We start from the raw sequence: 23,454 nt of genomic DNA, 5'->3' as shown, positions 1-23,454 counted from the left end.
TCCTAATATATAACTGAAAACTGCCTTTAAAAATGGTGCATATCAGTTTAAATACCAAAGTGTTCATGTTTTTAAAATGTTTACCCCATATTATATTCAGCTATTTCCCTTAATAGGAAATTGTAAGCTGAAATATATACTGTAAGATTAATAATAAAAAGTCAAACAACCCGACAAACCCATGCAAGGGTGGTATCACTGTACTGACCACAAACTGTGTTGTGTGACAGTGACATATACCAGGACCTGTAAATTCATACCTAAAGTACAACGTGTGTGGGAAAAAATACACACAAAAATACTACTGCTAACTTTGACAAAGGCTGGTGGTAGAATTAGTGCATGGAGTTAAAATACCAGCATTTGAAATACCCTGGGATGTGTAGTTTTCAAAAATATATGGTTTTATTGGGCACATTGAATTGGCATATACCAGGAGCTATAAAATGTGTGTGGGGAAAAAAAAAATTACATAAGTTATGGTGGGTAGATGATGGAAAACCCTTCCACTAAAAGGGGTAGTAGAAGCATTATTAAACAAATCTACTGACATCAGACAAGCCAGAAGGCTTGTTTTTCCCTCAGAAATCTCATGGGACTGCCACAACCACAAGGAATTCTGGGTAGGCACATGCAAATAAGGTCAGTAATTATCACCTTTTGCCTCTATATCCACATTTCTGAGGGAAAAATAAGCCTTCCGGCTTGTCTGGTGTCTGTAGATGAGTGTTTAATATGTGTTGAAATACCCTGGGGTGTTTAGTTTTCAAAAATATATGGGTAGATTCAGGGCCGGCCCAAGACATAATGCCACCGGGGGCGAAGTTTAAAATGCCGCCGCTAGGGGTCATTATCTACCCTATCCCCCCCCTATTATCTACCCCCCCCTTGTACTTCACTTACCTTGCAGCAGTCCTCCGGCGAGTCTCCCTGCTCTGCCACAGCCACGAGCTAGAGGGCTCACAGAGGAGAGAGAGAGGGGCGCCGAGCGGGTACTGACAACTTGGTAAGCGAAAATCACTCGGCGCCCCTCTCTCTCCACCGCTTAAAAAAAAAAGGGCTTGGGGCAGCAAAGTGCCCCACTCTGTTCCATGGTAGGGCCGGCCCTGGGTAAATTGTATTGGCCAGCAATAGCACATGGAAGAAGAATTACCAGATTTGGAAAGAATGGTTTTGAAATAGCAAAACGCTACTTGTACTTATTGCCCCATAACATGCAGAAAAAAGCAAAAAAAAAAACATAACATTGGGTATTTCTAAACTCAGGACAAATAGTAGAATCTATTTAGCAGTTTTTTTTCATTAGCTTTTATAGATGAGCAAAAGATTTTTCAAGTAAAAGTAAGAAAAAGTCATTTCTTCCTAAAATTTCTCACTATATTTTATACTTTTTTAATGGTAAATGATGTGATACAATCAAAATAAAAGCCCTTCTTGTCCTGAAAAAAACCAATATATAACTTGTGTGGGTTCAGTAAATGAGAAAGAAGAAAATTACAGCTAAACATTCTCCTGTCTGAGCAATAAGGGTGCAGGGACAAGATCTGTTAGAGCTAAGTAGGTGTGAATGTTATTCAGTTAAATGTCCTATAAGAACATGCATTTTTTTTTTTTTTTAGATTGAACGGATCCCAAAAAGGACATCCGTTCATTTTATTCATTGTTCAATGTTAAGGCCCAGAAGGCTGATGCTGCAAAAGAGCAGCAACAAGAAAAAAGCCAGCTTGGTCCGTCTTCTTCCTTTGAGGAGTGTGAAGAGTTTGAGAAGGATGATGTTGAATATGAAGATGACACTGCTGAAATAGTATCAGATGATGATGAATATTTAGTTCAGATTGAAGAAGGAAATACCTGTTCACAAAGCATTATCCAACACAGTGCTTCTGAAGAGGATATCACTGAAGCTGAACAGAGTGCACAAACATCTTCTGCCACTGAAAAACCAAAGTTACAAGGTCCAGATGATATCAGCCAATGCACTTCAGAAGGTCCAAGACAGCCTATATTGAAAAAATATCCACAGACAAAAATGGGAGCACGCTTCAGGTCATTCCGACCACAGTGGTTTAAATCATTTGAATGGCTGGAGTATTCAATTTCTCAGGATGCAGCATATTGTTTCCCTTACCGTTTTTTTTCAACATCAAAATATCTTCATGGGCATGTTAAAAAAAGTACAATTTATCAACGTAGGGTACAAAAACTGGAAAAATGCACTTGAAACTGGTAAAGGAATACTAAGGCACGAGAAGTCTGCTTCACACAAGGATTCCTATGTCAGATGGGAGGATTTCAAAAAGAATGTAAGCCAGGATACATCAGTCATGAAGAAGATAACTAAAGCGCATACAAGAGAGGTCAATGAAAATAGGCATTACATAAAAACAATAGCGCAAATTTTATTGCTAACAGCCAAGACGAAAAATGCCCAGCGAGAGCATCGGTGCAGCACAGATGATATAAATCACGGAAATGTACGTGAAATCTTGTATTTAATTGCTGAAAAAGACAGCATTGTAAGAGAAAAAATAAGAGGACCAAGAAATGCAAGATATCTACATCCATCTATAAAAAACGAACTTTTGTCAATTATGGCTGCTCTTGTTAGAGAAGATATTGCACAGAGCATTAAAGGAAGCCCCTTTTCCATTATTGCTGATGAAACAAAAGATCTAAGTAAAATGGAACAGCTGTCTGTAGTAGTATGATTCTTTCATGATCAGAAAGTCCATGAACGGTTCTTAAAATTCTACCGAGCAGATAGCCTTGATGCTGAATCTTTAACAGGATATATATTCCATGTCCTAGCATCTTTTAGGCATTGATAAAAATGATTGTGTCGGGCAAGGCTATGATGGCGCCTCTGTAATGAGCGGCCGACTTAATGGCGTGCAAGCACGCATTAAAAAAGAGGTGCCTTGTGCACTTTACATTCATTGTATGAGTCACCGCCTCAACCTGGTCATTGTGGACACGGTCAAGAATGTACAGGCAGCATCTGAATTTTTTGTAAAACTAGAAAAGCTGTATGTGTTTTGCAGTACTTCTGTAGTGCATTCAGTGTTTTGTAATGTGCAACAAGAAATGTCAAGCAAACCAGGTATCCAGCCATTCCAGCTTAAGCCACTAAGTGACACAAGGTGGACATGCCAACATGCGGCCTGCAATGCTGTACTTAAAACACTTGACCCTCTGTTGGAAACGCTCAATATTTTAGCAGAAGGAAACCATACTGAGAGTGCAGTTGAGGCAAAATCCATTCGGCAGTTCATTGACTTTGGCTTCATTCTGGCACTTGTGTTTTTTGAGAACATACTTAAAAGGACCAGAACTCTCTCTAACCTGCTACAAGCCAAAGATCTGGACTTGGCATCAGCTGCCCTCCTTGTGCGCACTGTTATACAAGAGCTTGAAGAAGTGCGTCATCCAGAAAATGAACCTGAAGCTTCTCCTCATTCTGCAACGATAGAAAGTGTCTGGGCAGAAACAATTCAGCTGAGCATGAAGTGTGGGATACCAGCACCAGATGATGATTCTACCGAACTGCCTTCCAAGAAGCGAGATCGTCGGCCTCCTTTACGCTTAAGAAATAGCATAATTTTGGAAACTGTAGGCCATAGATAACAACTGCAGAAAAAAGATGATGTCATTAAAATGTTTATGTTTGTCGTTCTTGAATAATTTCACCAACTTTCTGGAGCCTTACGCTGTTCCATTTCTGGAGCTTTACCGGCTATGCAAAATAGCTTGTGTTTTGCCAGTCAGCAGTGCATCATGTGAAAGAAGCATTTCTGCGTTAAAATTAATAAAATCATTCCTACGCACAACAATGACTGAGGAAAGGCTTTCAGATCTTGCCACATTGGCAATTGAGTGCAGACTTGCATCACAAATAGATATGGAGCTTGTAGTTAGCAGGTTTGCATCAATCCATGTAAACTCCCGCTTAAAACTATATTAGTGTGAATGACTAAATTTAAGCACAAATTTGATTGCCGTTCACATTAAAAGGAAAACTCTGTATTCTTGTTGCTTGTTATGATGTTGCACTTTATTTTGTAATGTGTACCTGGTTCCTAATTTAATAATTGTGTTATGCTATAATCTCTGTTTACCCAGGAATACTTGAAAGTTAAATATTTATAGTAAAAAAAACAGCTAAAATGTATGTTGTTTTGTTGTGGCACTTTAATAGTTGCAGTAAGATATGTTATTTATATTATTTATTGTTATTATTATTATTATTATTATTATCTTTAGGTACAAAATAGTTGTTGCACTTTACTTTACAATGTTTACCATTATGTGGTCAGTTTACTGAGTAAATCCAATTCAAAGGAGTTGAACAGCCTTCATCTCTACTTTTATACTTTTATACTCACGTTAAAGCTACCATACCAAGGAGCAATGTTAAATGTCCATTTTCTATTTTTGTCAAATATTTATTTCTAAAAGTAAGTTTAAAGTTCATTCAAGTTACATGTTACAAGTTATTGTGAAAATAAAAATATTTATTGTTTAAAAAACAGTGTTGTCATCATTCCTGCATCATGAGATATTGGTACAATGCCAGTTTAGTACAAATTAGGTAGTTAAAAATGCATGTGTAACACGTGTATATATATATATATATATATATATATATATATATATATATATATATATATTAGTGTAAATGTAGCGTTTTACAATTGCCCCCCTACTTTGGTCCTTGGCCCCCCATGTGCCCCCCTAAATATGAAATCTGGAGACGCCACTGCTACCATAGGATGATATCTTTCAACACTTGTAAACACGCGATAATTGGTTACACTCACATTTGGATGGATGTATCAAGCGCTTCTGGTATGTTTTCTGGAGTTGCAGTGAATCCTGGGTATCCTGGGTTGACCTTCTCTTCCTGGATAAAGGGTTGACCTTTTATTCCTGGATAAAGTGTCCAGGTTTTGTTTTTAAGTGGTATATGCCAGTTTATATAAAGCACGGGTGCTTATGTGAATCAAAACACTTAATTATTTAGTATCATATGTGGATGTGAGGCTGGGTGGAGATAGGTGAAGATAAATCTATGTGGTCCGCAATGTAATTTATAAATAAATAATTTATTATGGGACACAGCCCTTAGAGTTAATCCAAAAAATTAGACTTTACATATGTCTAAAATGTATGATCTACTGATCTCTTAAAACAGTTAAAAACTAAGAAAAGTTTTAAAAAGTCCGTATCTGATGATAAACAATCGGTAAAAAATAAAGTCCAAAAGCAATTGGTGATCCTCGATGCGTTTCGCAACGATCTGGCTTCCTCAGGAGGTTCATGTCTAGTTTCCCTGTGTTCCTCCTTTTTATGTTCTCCGTTAGTCTTAGCATTCTGATTGTTCCGTTCCTCCGCTCCTCCCATCTCTTTGCGTGAGGACGTGATAACATTCGAGATGCGTGTTGTGTTCAAGGTATCCAGTATGTGTCGCTGTTACTTGATCCACCGTGATTGCGTGATGATTTTGGAAACACCGTCTGTGCCGGAGGATACAACATCTGTGTTTGTTTTCTTGACGCGATGTCCTGAATGACTTCAGTGTCTTGCGGAGAAGTGAGGAGGTGGATGGATGAATTGTCTCGTCGCTGTGACTTGTAAATAAAAAACGTCATAGTTACCCAAGGTGTTTATTCTTTTTTTGGTTCATTTAGGGGAACTTGTTGGGGACTTTCTCTCTTTCTGCATTCAATTTTACATTTACATGTAAATACCGGAAAAACTATGTAAAGGGCTGTAAATAGAGTGAATTTTTGATGCTAGTGACTGGCTATTCCCCAGAACAGTGAGGGCAAATAAAGCCTTGTATAATAAAATGCTATCCCATAACAGAAAAAAAGGAAGGTAAGTGAAATAAAATGTTAATAGTTGGTTTTAAGGTTAGTTTTGACTTTTTATGTGGTTTTTATTCCATATTTATACTAAGTGACTTATTTTTTATGTTTTAATGGTGACAGCTATTTAGACTCATTTCCAGGAGTGAGTTTTGGAATTTATAGATTTATACAGTGATTTGTCCCTATGTGTCCATCAAGATTACAGGCGTAGCTGTTTCTCCAATTTGGATGCCTCATGTTCAGATGTTTGCGTGTTGACAGCACAAGTTAAATTAAAGCTAATATATCTATTTCTAGATTTAGGCCACCCTTTCTAAAGGTTTTCAGTTTGAATTCATCCATTCTGTTTCCTTTTTTGAGAGGTGTTCTATGTTATTCCCTCTTCTCCAATTGGGGGGAACCCAATCTATACCCATGATCTTCAATGTTTCTGCGGACAAGAATTACAATGTTTGGGGACGCTGTGTTTAGATTTTTGTTGCCTAAATGTTCTAGAATTCGTTCTTTCAGAGGTCGAATGGTTCTTCCTACATACTGCAAACCACAACCACATTCCAGAAGATACACCACATGTTTGCAATTGATAAAATGTTTGATGTTATACGCGATGCCCGTATTATTACCTAGAAACGTATTTGTTTTCTTTGGTAGGTGGGTGCACATCTTGCAGTGTCCACACGTGAAGAAACCTTCCGGTTTTATCCTTAAGAAATTATCGGTTTTCTGGGTTTTAGTCATTCTTGGTAATACACTTGGGGCTAGTATAGTTTTTAAGGTGTCCACTTTTTTATAGATGATTTGAGGTTTATCTGGTAGTATTTTTCCTAGAACTCCATCATTCTTCAGAATGTGCCAATGAATTCCTAATATCTTTTTCATTTTAGTTGCTGTGTATTATATTTAGTGAAAAAAGAGAAGCTGAAATCCTTCTCTTTTTCATTTGGGTTTGCCTTTCTTCCCTCTAATAATTGGTTTCTGTTCCATTTGCTGGACCTGCCGAAGGCTGCTGTTTAACCTCTGCAATTTCTCTTGACCCTCATTAATTGTCGCTTAGGTATGTTATTAAGCCATAATGGGTGGTGACAACTGGTATATTCAATGTAACCATTTTTATCTGTGGGTTTCGTAAAGTTTCTGGAGTAGATTCTATTGTTCTCTATGAACAATTCTACATCGAGAAACTCAATATGTGTTTTTTGTATGTTTGAGGTAAATTTAAGATTAAACTAATTGTTGTTGACATATTGTATGAAAGTATCCAAACTTCCATATGTTCCACCTCATATGATTAATATGTCATCTATATATCTTTTCCATAGCACCAGGTCTGCACCGTGGGGGTTGTTATCCCAGATGTATTTCTTTTCCCACTCTGCTACGAACAAATTAGCATAGCTAGGTGCAAACCTGGTGCCCATGGCCGTGCCACACATTTGGAGATAAAAATAATTTTCAAACCAAAAATAATTAAATTTCAGTATAAAATTGATACACTCTAAAATGAAATTTCTTTGGATTGTGTTCATATTTTCATCTTGTGATAATACCTTATCTATTGCCTGTATGTCCTGTTCGTGTTCTATCACTGTGTATAGCGAGGACACATCCATCGTGGCCCATAACCAACCTTGAGACCACTGGATGTCTTTCAGAATGTTTAATAGATGGGGAGTATCTTTTAAGAAGGCAGGGGTTTGCGGAACATATTTCTGTAGAAAATGGTCCACATATTCCGAGGTGTTGCAGGTAAGGGAGTCTAGGCCCTTAAGGTTCCTTAAGGTTTTTGTGTACTTTGGGGAGAAAGTAAAAAAAACTGGTATTTTAGGGTATTCCCTTTTTAGATAATTATATTCCTGTCTCGTGAGAACCTCTTCTTTTAGCTCCTTGTTCAGTATCTCATATAGTCGCATACTGTATCCTTTAGTGGGATCCCCTTTTAATTTTTTTTTATAGGTCTCAGTATCTCCTAGTATCCTGTTTGCCTCCTTTATATAATACGTTCTGTCCATGATTACCGTCGCTCCCCCTTTATCCGCCTGTTTTACCACCAATTCATGTTTGTTTTTTAATTCTTTCAGTGCTTGTCGTTCTTTTTGGTTTAGGTTTGAAAATTAGGTTTTTTATCTTTAAATTTTCTAAGTCTTTTAGGACTAAGTCCGTGAATACTTTCAGATGTTCACTTTTCTCGCTGAGGGAGTAAAATTTTGATTTGGGCTTTAATGGTGTATGTATAAATAGTTCTTGGGGGGAGGGGTATGATTTTTGTGGTCGGAATCTTTTAATGATTAATTTTCTGAGGTACTTCTGTGTGTCCATAAACAGATCAAAATGATTTGGACCTTTAGTGGGGGCAACTCACTGCAACTCCAGAAAACATACCAGAAGCGCTTGATACATCCATCCAAATGTGAGTGTAACCAATTATCGTGTGTTTACAAGTGTCGAAAGATATCATCCTATGGTAGATGTTTTTCCTCTCTTCTATATTAACCGTTTTGGATAAATCGGGATATATACCCAAGAGCTCAGTTTTGGAGGCCTGAACTACTCATACATATTGTGAGTGCAACTATTGGATGTTTTCATTTCCTTTATTGGGTTATTGACCAAAATCGTTGGCAACGAATTTCATCATCGATTAATTGAATCGATTTTTAGCAATTATAAAAAGAGGTTTTTTTCAGAGCAAATGCTCTGAAAAACTCCTCTCCTTATAATAATCCCATCTCAAACAGAGATCGGATTATAACACCGGAATCCAGATTCCCCGCAACGCTGCAGGAGACCTGGATTCCCCTCACTGTCGGCCGGTCTCTCACTTCCGTCTCTCTCCCCCCTCCCATACACCCCTCTGACTCCTCCCCCTCCCATACGTCACTCTGCCTCTCTCCCGGCTCCGTTACTGACAAGGACTTTCACTGCAGCTTCATAGAAGCCACAGTGTAAGCGAAGTGCAGTAACGGAGGCTGTCTGTGCGATGCAGACACTCACAGGCTGACAGAGAATCATCCTCTGTCAGCTGGTGGGGTCCTCTGTCAGGGAGGAGTCAGAAGAGTGTATGGGAGCCACCCTCCCATACACCACTGTGGCTCCTCCCCCTCCCATACGCCACTCTGCTTCTCTACCCGGCTCCCTGGTGTCTAGGGAAGATCCGTTGCTGACAGGAGGCAGAGTGGAGTATGGGAGGGGGGGAGGAGGCAGAGTGGAGTATGGGAGGGGGAGAGGCCAGAGTTGTATGGGAGAGGGGAGGAGCCAGAGTGGTGTATGGGAGGGGGGAGAAGGCAGAGTGGAGTATGGGAGGAGGCAGAGTGAAGTATGGGAGGGGGGAGGAGACAAAGTGATGTATGGGAGGGGGAGGAGCCAGAGTGGTGTATGGGAGGGGGAGGAGCCAGAGTGGTGTATGGGAGGGGGAGGAGGCAGAGTGGAGTATGGGAGGGGGAGAAGCCAGAGTGGTGTATGGGAGGGGAGCCAGAGTGGTGTATGGGAGGGGGAGGAGCCAGAGTGGTGTATGGGAGGGGGAGGAGCCAAAGTTGTGTATGGGTGAGTTATAGTGGTGTATGGGGGTATTATGAATTTCAGGGCATATAGGGGGTATAAGGCATATCGATATTAGGCATATCAGGGGGTCATAAAACATCTGGGGGTAAAAGGTATATCAGGGGGCTCAGTTGCATATCACTGGCATATAAGGAGTATAAGGCATATCAGGGGGCACAGTGGAATCTGGCATATAAGAGGTATAAGGCATATATGGGGGCAGAGTGGCAAGCTGGGGGTCTGATGTGCTTAACCGGGGGCAGTTTGGTAAATAAAAAAAAATTTAAACAAGGCTTTTTTCTCATAGTTTTTATTAAATATGAAAAATAGTTAACATATGAATTAATATTTACTAATAACTTTGTATTAAAACCTAGTTTGAGAAACACCGTGTTTGGGTTCTTGCAGCTTTTATTATTATGCCAGTAAAATAAGAAGATGAATAGAGAGAGGCCATTGCAATAAAGAGATGAAAGTGTAAATTGTACGTTTTTTATTACATTATTTTAAATTTAAAAAAATTGCATTTTTTTATCCGATTAATCGAAAAAATAATCGGCCAACTAATCGATTATTAAAATAATCGTTAGTTGCAGCCCTATATATCACATTTTGATTCAGACTGATATGTCAATGAAGATATTTCCACTGTAATGACAGAAGTGATCTAAAACGCTTCTGAGCAGGGATGCACCATATGTTTTCATACCTTTTTGTATGCAGTAAAGGAAGAGTCATGGTGAGAAAAATCTGCTCGGATAGTCTGATTACTTTCATTTAGGGCTGCAACTAACGATTATTTTAATAATCGATTAATCGGCCGATTATTTTTTCGATTAATCGGATAAAAAAAACAATATGCAAATTTTTCGTTTATTTAAAAGAATTTTGCATTGTGCCCCCACCCCTTTGCACTGTGCCCCCACCCTCACTCTGCCCTGCATCCCCACCCCCACTCTGCCCTGCACCCAGTCTCACAGCCTGCCCTGCACCCAGTCTCACAGCCTGCCCTGCATCCCCACTCTGCCCTGCACCCAGTCTCACACCCTGCCCTGCCCTGCACCCAGTCTCACAGCCTGCCCTGCATCCCCACTCTGCTCTGCACCCAGTCTCACACCCTGCCCTGCCCCCCCACCCCCACTCTACTCTGCACCCAGTCTCACACCCTGCCCTGCATCCCAACCCCCACTCTGCTCTGCACCCAGTCTGCCACCCTGCCCTCCCACCCCCACTCTGACCTGCATCCAGTCTCCTGGCCCCACTCTGCCCTGCACTCACATCCTGCCCTGCATCCCCTGCCCCCCCACCCCCTGTGCCGCGGACCCCCCACTGTGCAGCGCACCCCCCCCCACTGTGCAGCGCACCCCCCCCCACTGTGCAGCGCACCCCCCCCCACTGTGCAGCGCACCCCCCCACTCACTGTGCAGCGCACCCCCCCACTCACTCTGCCGCGCACCCACACACACACTCTGCCGCGCGCACACACGCACACACGCACACACACACACGCACACACACACACACACACACACACTCTGCCGCGCACCCAGTCTCGCACATAAACATTCGCACAGACAATAGACATAAAGAGTACTTACCTCCGCTACGAACTTGTTCCACTTCCAACTTGATAGTAGACGCGCGTCACATCCGTCGTCACGTAGCTTGAAGAAGGCGGAGACTGCAGAGCGTGGAGCAGAAGCGGGGAACGCTGGCGGAGGTAAGTAAAAGGAGCCTAGTGCTCCAACGACGAATCGATCACTCGATTAATCGATAACGGAAATCGTTATCGATGATTTCCGTTATCGATTATTATCGATTTTATCGATTCGTTGTTTCAGCTCTACTTTCATTAACTACCTTACATACAGTATAGAAGTGACATCTTCAAAACTGCACTAGGCCAATTAATTGAACACAAAGTACTTTGTTATAATGTGAGTAGGAACATTAACCCATTGGTGACAAAGGCTGATTTTATTTTTTGTACCCTTCGTGACAATGGCTGTTTAAACATTTCTGCGCTGCTCATGCTTAGCTGTAATTGTCTTCTTTCACCTTTAAGGAACCCACACAAGTTATATATTGGTTTTTTCAAGACAAGAAGTGCTTTCTGTAGATGAGATTGTTTTGATTGCATCATTATTTACTATGAAAAAAATACGGTGAAAAATTTTGAAAAAAATTTACTTGAAAAATCTTTTACTCATCTATAAAAGGTAATGAAAATACCTGCTAAGTAGATTCTACTACTCGTGCCGAGTTAAGAAATGCCCAATATTTTTATGGGTTTTTTTTGCTTTTTTTCCTGCACGTTACGCGACCTATAAGCACAGGTCGCGTTTTGCTATTTCAAAACCATTTTTTTCCAAATCTGGTAATTCTTCCCCATGTGCTATTTCGGGTATCTTTGAAGCCGGCCAATGCAGTTTACCCCATCAAATCATATATTTTTGAAAACTAGACACCCCAGGGTATTTCAAATGCTAGTATTTTAATTCTACCACCAGTCAAACTTTGTGGTTTTTTTGCATTTATTTTTTCACACACATTTTAATTCAGGTATAAATTAACAGGTCCTAGTATATGTCACAGTCATAAAATACCCTAATATGTGTTCAGCAAGATCTCCTGAGTACAGTGATACCTGGCTGCTTGGGGCAAAAGGGCCACATTTGGGGCATGCACATTTTTCAAAGTTGAACTTTGGTATTGGCATTTGGTGATCCACTGCACATTCCCAATTTGGTACATCTTTGAGCCCGGTCATTTCAGTGTGCCCTATAAAACCATATATTTTTGAAAACTAGACACCCCAGGGTATTTCAAATGCTGGTATTTTAATTATTTGCATGCACACATTTTACCACCAGTATTTTTTCACAGTGCAGTAGTATTTTTGTGTATTGTTCCCCACACACCTACTTTATACATTGTTGAACCCGGCAAATTCAATTCACCCCATCAAATCATACATTTTTTAAAAGTAGACACCCCATGGGCTAAATGCCAGTATTTTAACTCTTTCCACACAAGAATTGTTTTAAGCTAAAGCACTAGTTTTAGCACTTGCTCACAAAATATATATATATATATTTTTTTGTTGTTGTTGTTTGTTTGTTTGTTTTTTTTCCCTTTTTTTTTTTTTTTTTTTTTTTTTACATTTTTTGGAACTTGAATGTTCCCCTGATGGTGACATCAGTTGGAAATTATTTTTACATTTTACTATTTTTAACCTTTTTTTATTATTATTATAATATATATATTTTTTTTTTACTAATCACACTGATTAGAAAGCTGGGCTCCATTGACTTGCATGGTTGATCAACGATCACCTCCTAAACTTAAATGGTGTCGCTGAAATCCCTCAATCCAGAGAGCTGTCACAACCGCCACTGCGAGTGATTCTGTCACTCGCAAGATGGCTGCGCCCATTAAAAAAACAAACGAAAAAAAACAAAACAATAAAGTTGAAAAGAATCTTCAGGAGAGTCTCTCCAGACCCGCCTGAGAATCTGGCTCCACTTGCAGGTTGAATACAGGTACTGCATTAAACCATGCAAATCAATGGAGCCCAGAGGAACCATTCAATACAGGCAAAATGTAAAAAAAAGCAAAAAAAAAAAAAAAAGTCCAAAAAAGAATAAAATAACTAAAATAAAAAAGTTTATTATTTTGAGCAAGTGCTAAAATTAGCGCTTTACCTCCTCAAAAATCTCGACATAGAATTAGCTTTAACATAAAAGCATTTCAAATACCCAAGGGGTGGCTAATTAAAAAAAAAATTTATGGTGTGATGGGGTAAATTGGAGTGGCCGGGCTCAAAGATAGAGCATAGGCACAGCCTGACCAAAATGGAGAGAAAAAGCACACTTCCCTAAATGTGTCATTTTATATCCCAAACAACCCGACAAACCCATGCATGTGGGGTATCACTGAGCTCGGCAGATGTTGCTGAACACATATTGGGGAGCTATGAATTCATTTACTCTTTGTAAAAAAAAATACAAACAAAATATACTACCACAAACTTTGGCAAAGGCAAGTGGTAGAATCTCATGCATAAAAGGGTTCAAATACCAGCATTTGAAATACCTTGGGGTGTCTAGTTTTCAAAAATATATGGTTTGATGGGGTAAATTGAAGTAGCTGGCTTCAAAGATGGCCCACTTAGGACATGATAAAGTTCCAAGTTGAAAAAAGCGCACTTCCCTAAATGTGGCATTTTAAATCCCAAACAACCTGACAAACCCATGCATGTGGGGTATCACTGCACTCAGGAGATGTTGCTGAACACATACTGGGGTGTTTGATAGCGACACATACCAGGAGCTATGAATTCATTCCAGAAGTACAATTTGTGTGAAAAAAACACCACAAACTGTGGCAAAGGCTGGTGGTAGAATCTCATGCATAAAAGGGTTCAAATACCAGCATTTGAAATACCTTGGGGTGTCTAGTTTTCAAAAATATATGGTTTGATGGGGTAAATTGAAGTAGCTGGCTTCAAAGATGTTCCAAAGAGGAGATGACCAAATGCTAAAAGTCTGTGCTGAAAACCTGAATTACGCATGTCCCAAAAGTAGCCTTTTATCAGCCAAACAATCTGACAAACCTATGCATGTGGAGTATCACCATACTCGGGAGATGTTTTCAAAAATATATGGTTTGATGGGGTAAATTGAGTTAACCGGCTTCAAAGATGTTCCAAAGAGGAGATGGAGGCAGAATGACCAGATTTGGAAAAAAAAGGTTTGGAAATAAAACGCTACTTGTACTTATTGCCCTATAACTTACAAGAAAACAGCAAAAAAAAAAAAAAAAAACATGAAAACATTGGGTATTTCTAAACTCAGGACAAATAGTAGAATCTATTTAGCTAGTTGTTTTACTTCCTTTTGTAGGTGAGTAAAAGATTTTTCAAATAGAAGTCATAAAAGGTGTTTTTTTTTCAAAATTTTACCATGTTTTTTTTTTTTTTAGTAAATAAGATGATATGATTGAAATAATGGTATCTGAAGAATGCCCATCTTGTCCTGAAAAAAACAATTTATAACGTGTGACAAGCACCTCAAAAGTGTTAAAACAGCCTCGGTCCCACAGGGTACAAAAAGAAAAAATGAGCCCGGTCCTTAAAGGGTTAATAGCAATATAGATAACGAAACTTGAGCAATATTTTTTTTTTAGACGATCAGATTGCTCGGATCTAAGATATAAGATATACACAGAGAGTGACCTGATAATTCTTTGCGACAGCCAATTTTGTGTAGAATAAAGGCTCACCCAAAAAGCTCATATAAACCAGTAATTTGAGAGGTGCAACATTTTACTTGCCTGATTGTCCTAAATAGAACAAATATTTAATATTCAGCACTAACCCTAATCATATAGTTTTAAATAACATTTAGCCAGTAGTAAAATACCAATTCATTAATGTCAAGCCTGTGTCTTTGTATACACAAAACATAAAAAACATCAGTTGTAGAATACAAACCCAGGTAAACATGTACACAGGTCAGCACCCCTCTAACTCCAAATAAATAAAACATATTAAAAGTTGCAGGTATTATTGCACCAATAAACATCAATATTGATTTACTTTCTGAATATGAGAGTTGACATTATTCTCTATTTATAGATATACTTTGTGTATTTAATTTGCATGTTAAAACATGTTTTGTCACAATTTAATTTTACCACATGACAGGAGGCTTCATATTTTGCTTATCTCTCTTTACTAACGCCCAACAGCAAACAAAGAGTTAACAGAAAGAACCAGTGACAGTCTATATAGGCTCCTGCATCCCAAACCACTTCCTCTCTGAGTTTTGGGCTCCTGTGGCCTTCTTTCTATTGTATTTTATTCTGTTATTTATGGATGTCACTTCCTGCTGGTTTGCCATGTTGTTTTCTTACCCTGGTTTGGTTTTAGTGGTATTTGTCTGGTTTTTGGCTTTTTTGGTCATGTTTTATTTGCTCAGGTGTCTGCCCTTTTCACTGTGTTTTAGCCTGCTGCCACATTTTATTTTGTGTACTTTTGTTTTCACATTTAGCCTTTAGGAGTCTTTCCTTGCTTTTTCTGCAGCCCTCTGCGTTGGTTTTGCTTTTCGTTTAATTTCTCCTGCAGTTTGTGTGGTTTCTCCTTTGAGTGGCCATCTTGTTTTTTTTCATCTTTTTTTTTCAGACCCCCGTAAGGAAATTGAAAAGGGACTGAAGACAGCCCAAGACAAACTTCTACATGTGTTTGGTCCATTGTCCCGTATTTTGATGTTGGTGGATGGGGCCCTTACTCAAAGTTCACAACTAGATCTGGTTTCTGTGCGTGAATGGGCCCTCTGATCCATCTGTTTAATGAGGGATGCTAACACGGCAATGTCTACGGACGGGGCCCTATTTGGAGAGCCGCTCCTGACAGAACTTCGGAGGCACGTCAATTTATGACAGCTCAGTGCATTCGTGGTGTACAGACACCTCAAGATGGAGGGTATCCATCTGCTGAGAGATTGTGTGCAAAGAGGCGACCGGCGAACTTACCTGTTGGTCCCTATAGCCCAGGGATGTCGCAGGTTCCTCCAGTTTTATTGGAAGGGTCGGCCGTACCAATTCACCTGCCTCCCTTTCGGACTGGGCTGTGCCCGATGGTGCTTCACCAAGCTCCTGAAGCTGTTGATGGCTCATTTGAGAGGAAGAAGATACAGATGCATAGTGTACCTGGATGACTTGCTTCTCTTTTGCAAAGAAGCTCTCAGGCTAGCCTTACAGATGGGATAAGAGGTATGCTCATTGGAATCCTTGCGTTTCATAGTAAATCGTAACAAGTCGGCTCTAACGCCTGCCCTTGTGATCCAGTTCCTGGGGTTTGAGATTGACTCCACACAGTGCACCCTAAGCTTACCACAAACGAAGATTGCATCAATTCGGAAGGAGCTGCAGAAGACCTTGCGGGATCAGATCCCCCTGACAGTTGCCCTGTCTGGTGGGTGTGCTATCATCCTCCATTCAGGTGATTTTTCAAGGTCCACTCCATTATTGAGCCATGCAGCGGTTGAAAGCCTCGTTCCTCATGCAGCGTCCTTCAAACTGAGGAGGTGAGGATGGAGCTGCGTTAGTGGATCCGGCATATGGTGGCATGGAATGGCACAGCCATCTTTGGTCCAGAGCCAGACTTCGTGGTGGAGTCTGACGCCAGCCTCTGGGGCTGGGGTGCGTCGTTAACCTGTTTTGCTACGGGAGGCCCATGGTCAGAGGCCAAGGAAAGTTTGCACATCAACTGTCTGGAGTCGATAGCGGGATCCTTTGCGATACGGAGTCTGGCGAAAGACATGTTGAATTGCTGTATCCTGCTGCACATGGACAATGTCTCAGGGGTACGGTATATAAATCGTCAGAGGGGGACGATTCTTGTAACGAGGTTACCAAGGACATCTTTCAGTTTCTGCTTTCACCGCAACATCACAATCAAGGCAGCCTATCTTCCGGGGGAGACCAGTTCTTTAGTTGGCCTCTGGATCAGAGGTGTAGTCAGTGGCCACGTTTCTACAATAGTGGCCCCCTCAGGGAGCTTATGGCTTCCCTCTGTTTGAGATGTTGCGGCAGGTCCAACGTCAAGGGGTGTCGATCCTCTCGATCACACCATTCTGGCAGAGCCAGGTTTGGTTTCCCGGTCTTCTGGACCTGTCGTTTCGGGATCCCCTGGTGCTTCATCATTTCCATGGGATCCAAGCGGCCAACCTTGCCCGCTGCTGATGGAGGAACACCTCACCTTTGTGGCTTGGGCGATTTCAGGGAGATCCTGGGATGTTCACGGCTTATCAGAGGGGGCTCAAACCTTCTTTTGGGATTCGTGGGCTCCAGGTACCCGTTGGTGCTATGTCGCCACCTGGAGTTGTTGGAGTGGCTGGTGTTTGAAATGGAACTTCAAGCCCTTTAGGGCTCCTGTGCCAGCCATAGTTACTTTCATTCCATTTCGGTTTTCAATAGCTGTCTTTCTGCACGCTGAACAGTATGTTCTCTGCTATTTTGGCTGCCCATGTTCCTGTTCAATGTGTGTCGGCTGGGAAACACCCTTTGGTGTGTAGGCTTCTGAGGGGCATTAAGCTGGCGAGACCACCAGGCCCCAAATATACTCTACTCTGGAACGTCGACGAGGGACTTTTGTTTATCAGGAACTGGCCGGACAAAGATGTTTTGTCTCTCAGACAGCTTGCGGCTAAATTGACCTTACTTTTGCGTTTGGTGTCTTTTAGGATGATATCTGATGTTAGGGCTTTTGACGTCGATGGCTTTGCCTTTACTCCTGAGGGAGTTACCTTTTCTGTCTCCCGTCGTCCAACGTTCAATTCTACGACCATCTCTTATCCCTTTTTCCGGGAGTCTCCTAAACTGCGTGGCTTCCACCTTACACAGTTATATGGACAGAACATTGTCCTTTGGATGTTTCAGGTTTTGACAGTTGTTGGTGTCTTATATCAAGCCCCATAAGCAGATATCTGCTACAACTCTGGCCAGATGGGTCTGATGGATCCTATCTCTGGCCAGGGTGGAGGTTTCGTTCAGCGCTCATATGGTTAGGGGTGCTGCAGCTTCTCAGGCTTTTTTGGCTGGTGCGTCTTTTTCTGACTTTTTTCAATGCTGCTTTTTGGTCTAGGAAAGTGACATTCAATTTATTTTCGTCCAGGGGACCATGCTTCTTTTGCTTTTATTCATTAACGTTAAAACAGCAGAATATGAAGCCTCCTGTCATTATGCTAGCTTTAGTGTATTTATAATCTTAATTTTAATAATGACAGGAGGGCTGTCTGGGTTGCTGGGTAGTTATTTATTATTATTATTATTATTATATTGTTATACCTGTGATATATTTTTTATTCTATCTTTTTGTTCTTAGTATGATATTATTATGAGGTTGTATCCTTGTGTCACGCTCTACCCAGGCTGCGGAGCTGCATATCTCTGTTTTGCTACAGTTTCTCTGTCTTGCTGTGATCCATTCCTGGATTTCATTATGCTCTGTTCTGATCTTCTATTCCTTGCTTACAGTTCTGCTCTTTGCTTCAGCTCTCCAATTGTTCTCTTGTAGTCCTAGGCTAGTCCTGTTTGGTCTTGTGGTTTCTGTGTATTCTTGTCATGTGTAGCCTGGTTAGTCTAGGCAGCTCTGTGCTTTGTTGTCCTGTATCCCCAGTAGTGGGGTGTCCTGCCTTAAACCCCGGTAGTGGGGTGTAGAGCCCTGCGCGGGACTGCTTTTTTAATCCCGCTCCAGCTGTTTTTAATCCCGCTCCCGCAATGTGGGTGTTCCGCTCCCACCCGCTCCCGCCACATTTGTGGCCAATCCCGCCTGCTCCCGACACATTTGTGGCCAATCAGGCCCGCCTCCTTACCTCATTTCCTGCGCAGTCCCGCAAGTTGTTCCCTCGCAGCGTCTCTTCTCTTGCTCCGCCCAGGAACAAGGCGGAGTCACTGGAAGTGACGTCACATCACGTGACTCCGCCTTGTTCCTGGGTGGAGCAAGATAGGAGACACTGTTATGGAGCAGCAAGAAGACAGCCTTGCGGGACTGCGCGGGATTACCGGGACCCGCAGGTACAGTGCCTGACCGCCCACTCCCGTCCGCAGCCCCAGCAAGACCGCCCGCACCCGCAAGTTTTTTGTCCCAATGCAGTCCTCTAGTGGGGTGCCCTGTCCATGTCAGATCTTGAGTATTCCTTGTCTTGTTCCTTGTTGTGCCCTGTACCATGTATGTATTGTGTGGTTATGTTTCCTTTTTCGGTCTCCCTGTCCCTTGCTTGCTCTGTCTCCCTTGATTGCCATGATTCAGCTGTTACTCTGCTTAGGTTCCACACTCCAAGCCTGCAGCATCCCGCACATGTCTCATGCCTGCTCCAGGGTGCCTGCAGGATATCACTTTGCTTCGTTCTGGACAACATTCGCTACTATGTCAGGGCGCTGGTATGTGGCTGCACAACCCTAGATGCTCACCACCCGGGTGAGTGCAGTCGCCCTGCACTAGGCCCTATCCTGTGACTCCGCTTCTGCATGTGGAATCCTATTACAGTCGTCTGTATGGACCCAGTTCCTGACACCTTGTTAGTAACGTTTGTGTTCATTCTTGCTTACACGCATTACTTTTCTGTAGCTACCTTTCATGATTTGTTTTATCTTTCCGCATAATCGAATCTGGTTGCTGTTCTCATGCTCGGGGAGTTGAAGTTTCCTTGTTATTGGACGACTGCACTCGTTTCCAGATGTTCGGAATTCAGTTTCTTCTGTTTGGACTTTTTTGTTCTCTGGTTCCTGTTATTATCGCTCGCTGCAACGAAAGAGGAAGTGGTTTGGGATGCAGAAGCCTATAAAGACTGTTACTGGTTTTGTGATTGGTTCTTTCTGTAAACTCTTTGTTTTTTGCTGTTCAGAGTTAGTAAAGAGAGATAAGCAAAATCTTCAATTGTATGTTTTTTTGTTTGTTTTTTTTGCTTTGACATATCACACTAATTAACAACATTCACTATGGAGCTCTTCCTTCCCCACTAAATATTTATAGTTCACAAGACGTTAGTTCAGATAAAAGTTACTTATGTTGGGAAAGTATACAAGAGGTCTACTAAATAAATAGGGAGTTACAGGAAAGTTCTTAATATCACTATGCATAAATCAAATGAAAACCCCAGTCAGCATCTCTTGGAATGTCTTAGCATATTGATATCAGGTACAGAAAATTCAACAGTCAATTGATTGTTGTAGTAAAAACCCCTTTACAAAAATGTTATATATACCTTAACAAAATAAAATGTTTCTTTGTCAGATTTAAAGTCTTTCATATCCAACACAAATTTTCTCCATTTCTTGTGGATATCATCCAAACCAAATACAGAGGCTCCTACAAGGTTACATGTTCTGCTTTTTTCATAGTTCAGAACACTAAAGAGATTTCGCGCCTGTGTGTTGAAACGTTTGATCTGCAAACAAAAAACACAATCTTACATTATACATATCTAAGATCCGCTACATTGTATTTGTACCCAGGAAAAATTTAAAATCTTTAATTCAGAAATGGATCTCCAACCCAATCAATTCAATGTAAGAAAGATTGCAAATAATAAATATTGGCTGTGAACTGTGAATTTAACCCCTTCAGTCCCAGGAGGTTTTAGTACCTCAAGTCCCGGAGCAATTTTGCCATTTTTGCGGTATGTCGGTTCAGCAATTATTCCCCTTTCCTGTATACCCATGTAAACTATATTTTGTTCAAGGAGAGAGAGGGCTGATCAGTGCATCATCGGAACAATGCGATATCCCAATGGTCTATATACAGACCCTGTAAGGGATATCCTGTCCTCCGATGACCTTCTGGGTGACGTCAGTAGTGACGCGACCCAGAAGGAAATACCCGATGACGCTCGCGCCAGCACCTGTTACAGGAAATCGGGAAGCAGCGATGCTGGCTTCTGCTGATAGAGGGGAGCCCAGGCTGTCAAACAAGTCCATAGGGGACTGAAGGGGTTAAGATTGTAAAAAATTACAGCTTTTTACAATACAATGATAGAATTTCTTATATGTAATATACTTTATGAAATTAAGGGACATATTCCTGCATACTAAGAGGATTACACCTAAAATAATTTAGAATTACCTTTTTTTCACTGCATTGCTTGCTCTGCTGTGCTCCCAAGGCACAGCAAAATTTTGATATGGGGCGCAATCCTCTTGTTTTGGGTATGAAGCGAAGACTAGAAATTAAATTAGGATTTTTCTGCTGTTGCATATGTTGTACTTCTTCTGGTGTCAAAGCACGCATTTTGACTTGATCAAAGTGATTCCTTTAAACAGAGAAGAAATTTTGCATATGATATATAATACTTAATTATATAATACTGATATACATATATATTTTATGGGGAAGTGTGTTTTGACAGTGGGGAGAAGAACTTGTCAGATATTTTAGGATCAAAAACATATATTCTATATATATGCATTTTACATGAGCACAAAATGGAGTCAGAGCCATTTTATTTTACTTAATCATATAATGATTATTTCTTTTTGTCCTTGTTCCCTCTATAATTGAGAACAAAGGAGTATTCATGTATAATGATGTTTCAGTGTATTTATGATACAATTAATGTTATCTTCCATGAGAAAGTTAAGGAGTAGACACTGTATATCCTGAGGAATGTAAATTGGAATGGGGGATACATGGGAAGACTACCAAGACCTGAGTTACTATCTAGGAAGTAACACCTGGCGATAAGGGTGACCAAGGATGTAATGGTTTTAAGTTAATTCTTAGACCAGAGCGTCTCTCACAGGTAAATTAAGAAATTACAACGGTGTAAATATGAGTAGAAATCCTAATTATAATGGGTAAAACCCACCGTTATGATTGGAGAATTCCAATCAAAAGGTGGAGGCTATGGTAATAAGCCCTGTCTTTAAAAGTTATATTCTTTCCCACTGAACCTGGATTAACTTCTACAAGGACCAGTTGGACAACAGCAACAAGTGGTGGTAATTATAATTGTTTTATTATTCTGAATAGAGGTGAATTTTGTCTTCTTCGTATAGAATTCCCTGTTTCTGGGAAATAGTATATTGCATTATTGTATATGACGGCTTGTGAGACTGCAGCTTATAACCCGTGATAATAACAATAATGAAAAGGTATTTTTACCTATAGATGAAGTTTGACATTATTTGCATCTACTTCACTAATACTCTTAGACACAATTATTTTAATTTGTCATATTAGTTGAACTAATATAAGAGAGATAGTGATATCTTTATTACTGCCCTGATTATTATCAATTTTTGGTTGCTGAGTGGATTGGAAATTAATGGTGTGTTAGACTCTAGATGTGTTAGATAACTATCGATAATATACTGTATTTGGATTGATTCATTTTTGACATGTTTTAAGAATGTTGTGTTTTATATTATGCACTGTGTGACTCATATATATATTTTATAAATTGTATTTACAATAAATAATATCTTTGATTGACTATCGTGGCGATATCTATCTAATTTGAATTATAATTTTAGGCGATCTGAAAGAATTTAGGATCGGAGATAAAATATAGTGTATCTTCTTAAATAAATATTGTGGATGTGGTACTACAATATTTGGTAGCGTCGTTATTTTGCGTGTGTGATAAAATATTGGTTTTGCCTATTTTGTCTCATTAATATCCCTAACATACTATACTATAACAGACTACATATTAGCAGCAATCTGACTTTTTCATGCAAGCTGATCTAGCAACGCTTTTGTGGACACCGACACGTCAGAAAAAAAACACCCTTCATTTTAATTGATTCTGTCTGTAAACAAGTGCTGAAGTGGCCAAATGGCAAAAAGTTCCAGAAAAGAAACAACAGTATTTTTGTGTTATATTGAGTATATGAGGGCAATACACTTGCCAACAGCTCCACACACACACACACACACACACACACAAACACACACACTGGAGCAGCAGCAAGAGATAGAGCATAAAAATAAAAAAAAAATAAAAAGGCTTTCAACTCTGTACAGACCCAGCTGTCAGAGTGGTTTGGTCTGCGCTCTCCCTGGTCTCCTTCCCTTCATTGGCACAGAGTCCCTGCCTGGGCAGAGAGAGACAGTTTGCATGCTGTAAGCACAAGATAGCTTATTTCAAACATGTAATACAGCTAAGGTTAGTCAATATTCCAGCTGTTGAGAGTACACATCCCAGTCAAGCTGGTATGTTAACCATAATAGGAAAGTGAGTACTGGAACAAAAGGAGTGCTTTTTTGTAATACCTCAGAATGTTTGCTGTGCATCACAGACCTACACTACATTAACTTTTCTTGACTACAACTCCCATTGTGTTAAGCAATCAACATTACTGGTAGATTATTATGGGAATAGTAGTCATTAACTGTATATTGGGATTGTTTTGTGGGTACACTAAGTCTAAAGTACAAACACTAACTTTTGTTGACTGCATCAACCATAATATTCAGCAGCCATATATCTAGCTGAACTTCATGGGAATTGTAGTTGTAGACTGGGGTTGTGGTGGCCTATAC

At 40.4% G+C, this 23,454-nt stretch overlaps 1 protein-coding gene across 1 annotated transcript in view; it reads right to left on the bottom strand.

Annotated features, from left to right (window-relative positions):
* The window catches only part of TERT (telomerase reverse transcriptase), a 360,451-nt gene that overhangs the window by 236,733 nt on the left and 100,264 nt on the right, over nucleotides 1–23,454 (bottom strand). The window contains exons 5-6 of the mRNA XM_053467313.1: nucleotides 21,034–21,220; nucleotides 20,177–20,359 (exon numbers count right to left, since the gene is read on the bottom strand). Coding sequence (XP_053323288.1) covers nucleotides 20,177–20,359; nucleotides 21,034–21,220 — 370 coding nt within the window. The remainder of the gene's footprint in view (nucleotides 1–20,176; nucleotides 20,360–21,033; nucleotides 21,221–23,454) is intronic.

This window comes from Spea bombifrons, chromosome 5 (genome assembly GCF_027358695.1).
Source record: "Spea bombifrons isolate aSpeBom1 chromosome 5, aSpeBom1.2.pri, whole genome shotgun sequence".
NCBI classification, from domain to species: domain Eukaryota; kingdom Metazoa; phylum Chordata; class Amphibia; order Anura; family Pelobatidae; genus Spea; species Spea bombifrons.
The sequence above is the reverse complement of the archived record's forward strand: the minus strand, read 5'-3'. Positions and strand labels throughout refer to the sequence as shown.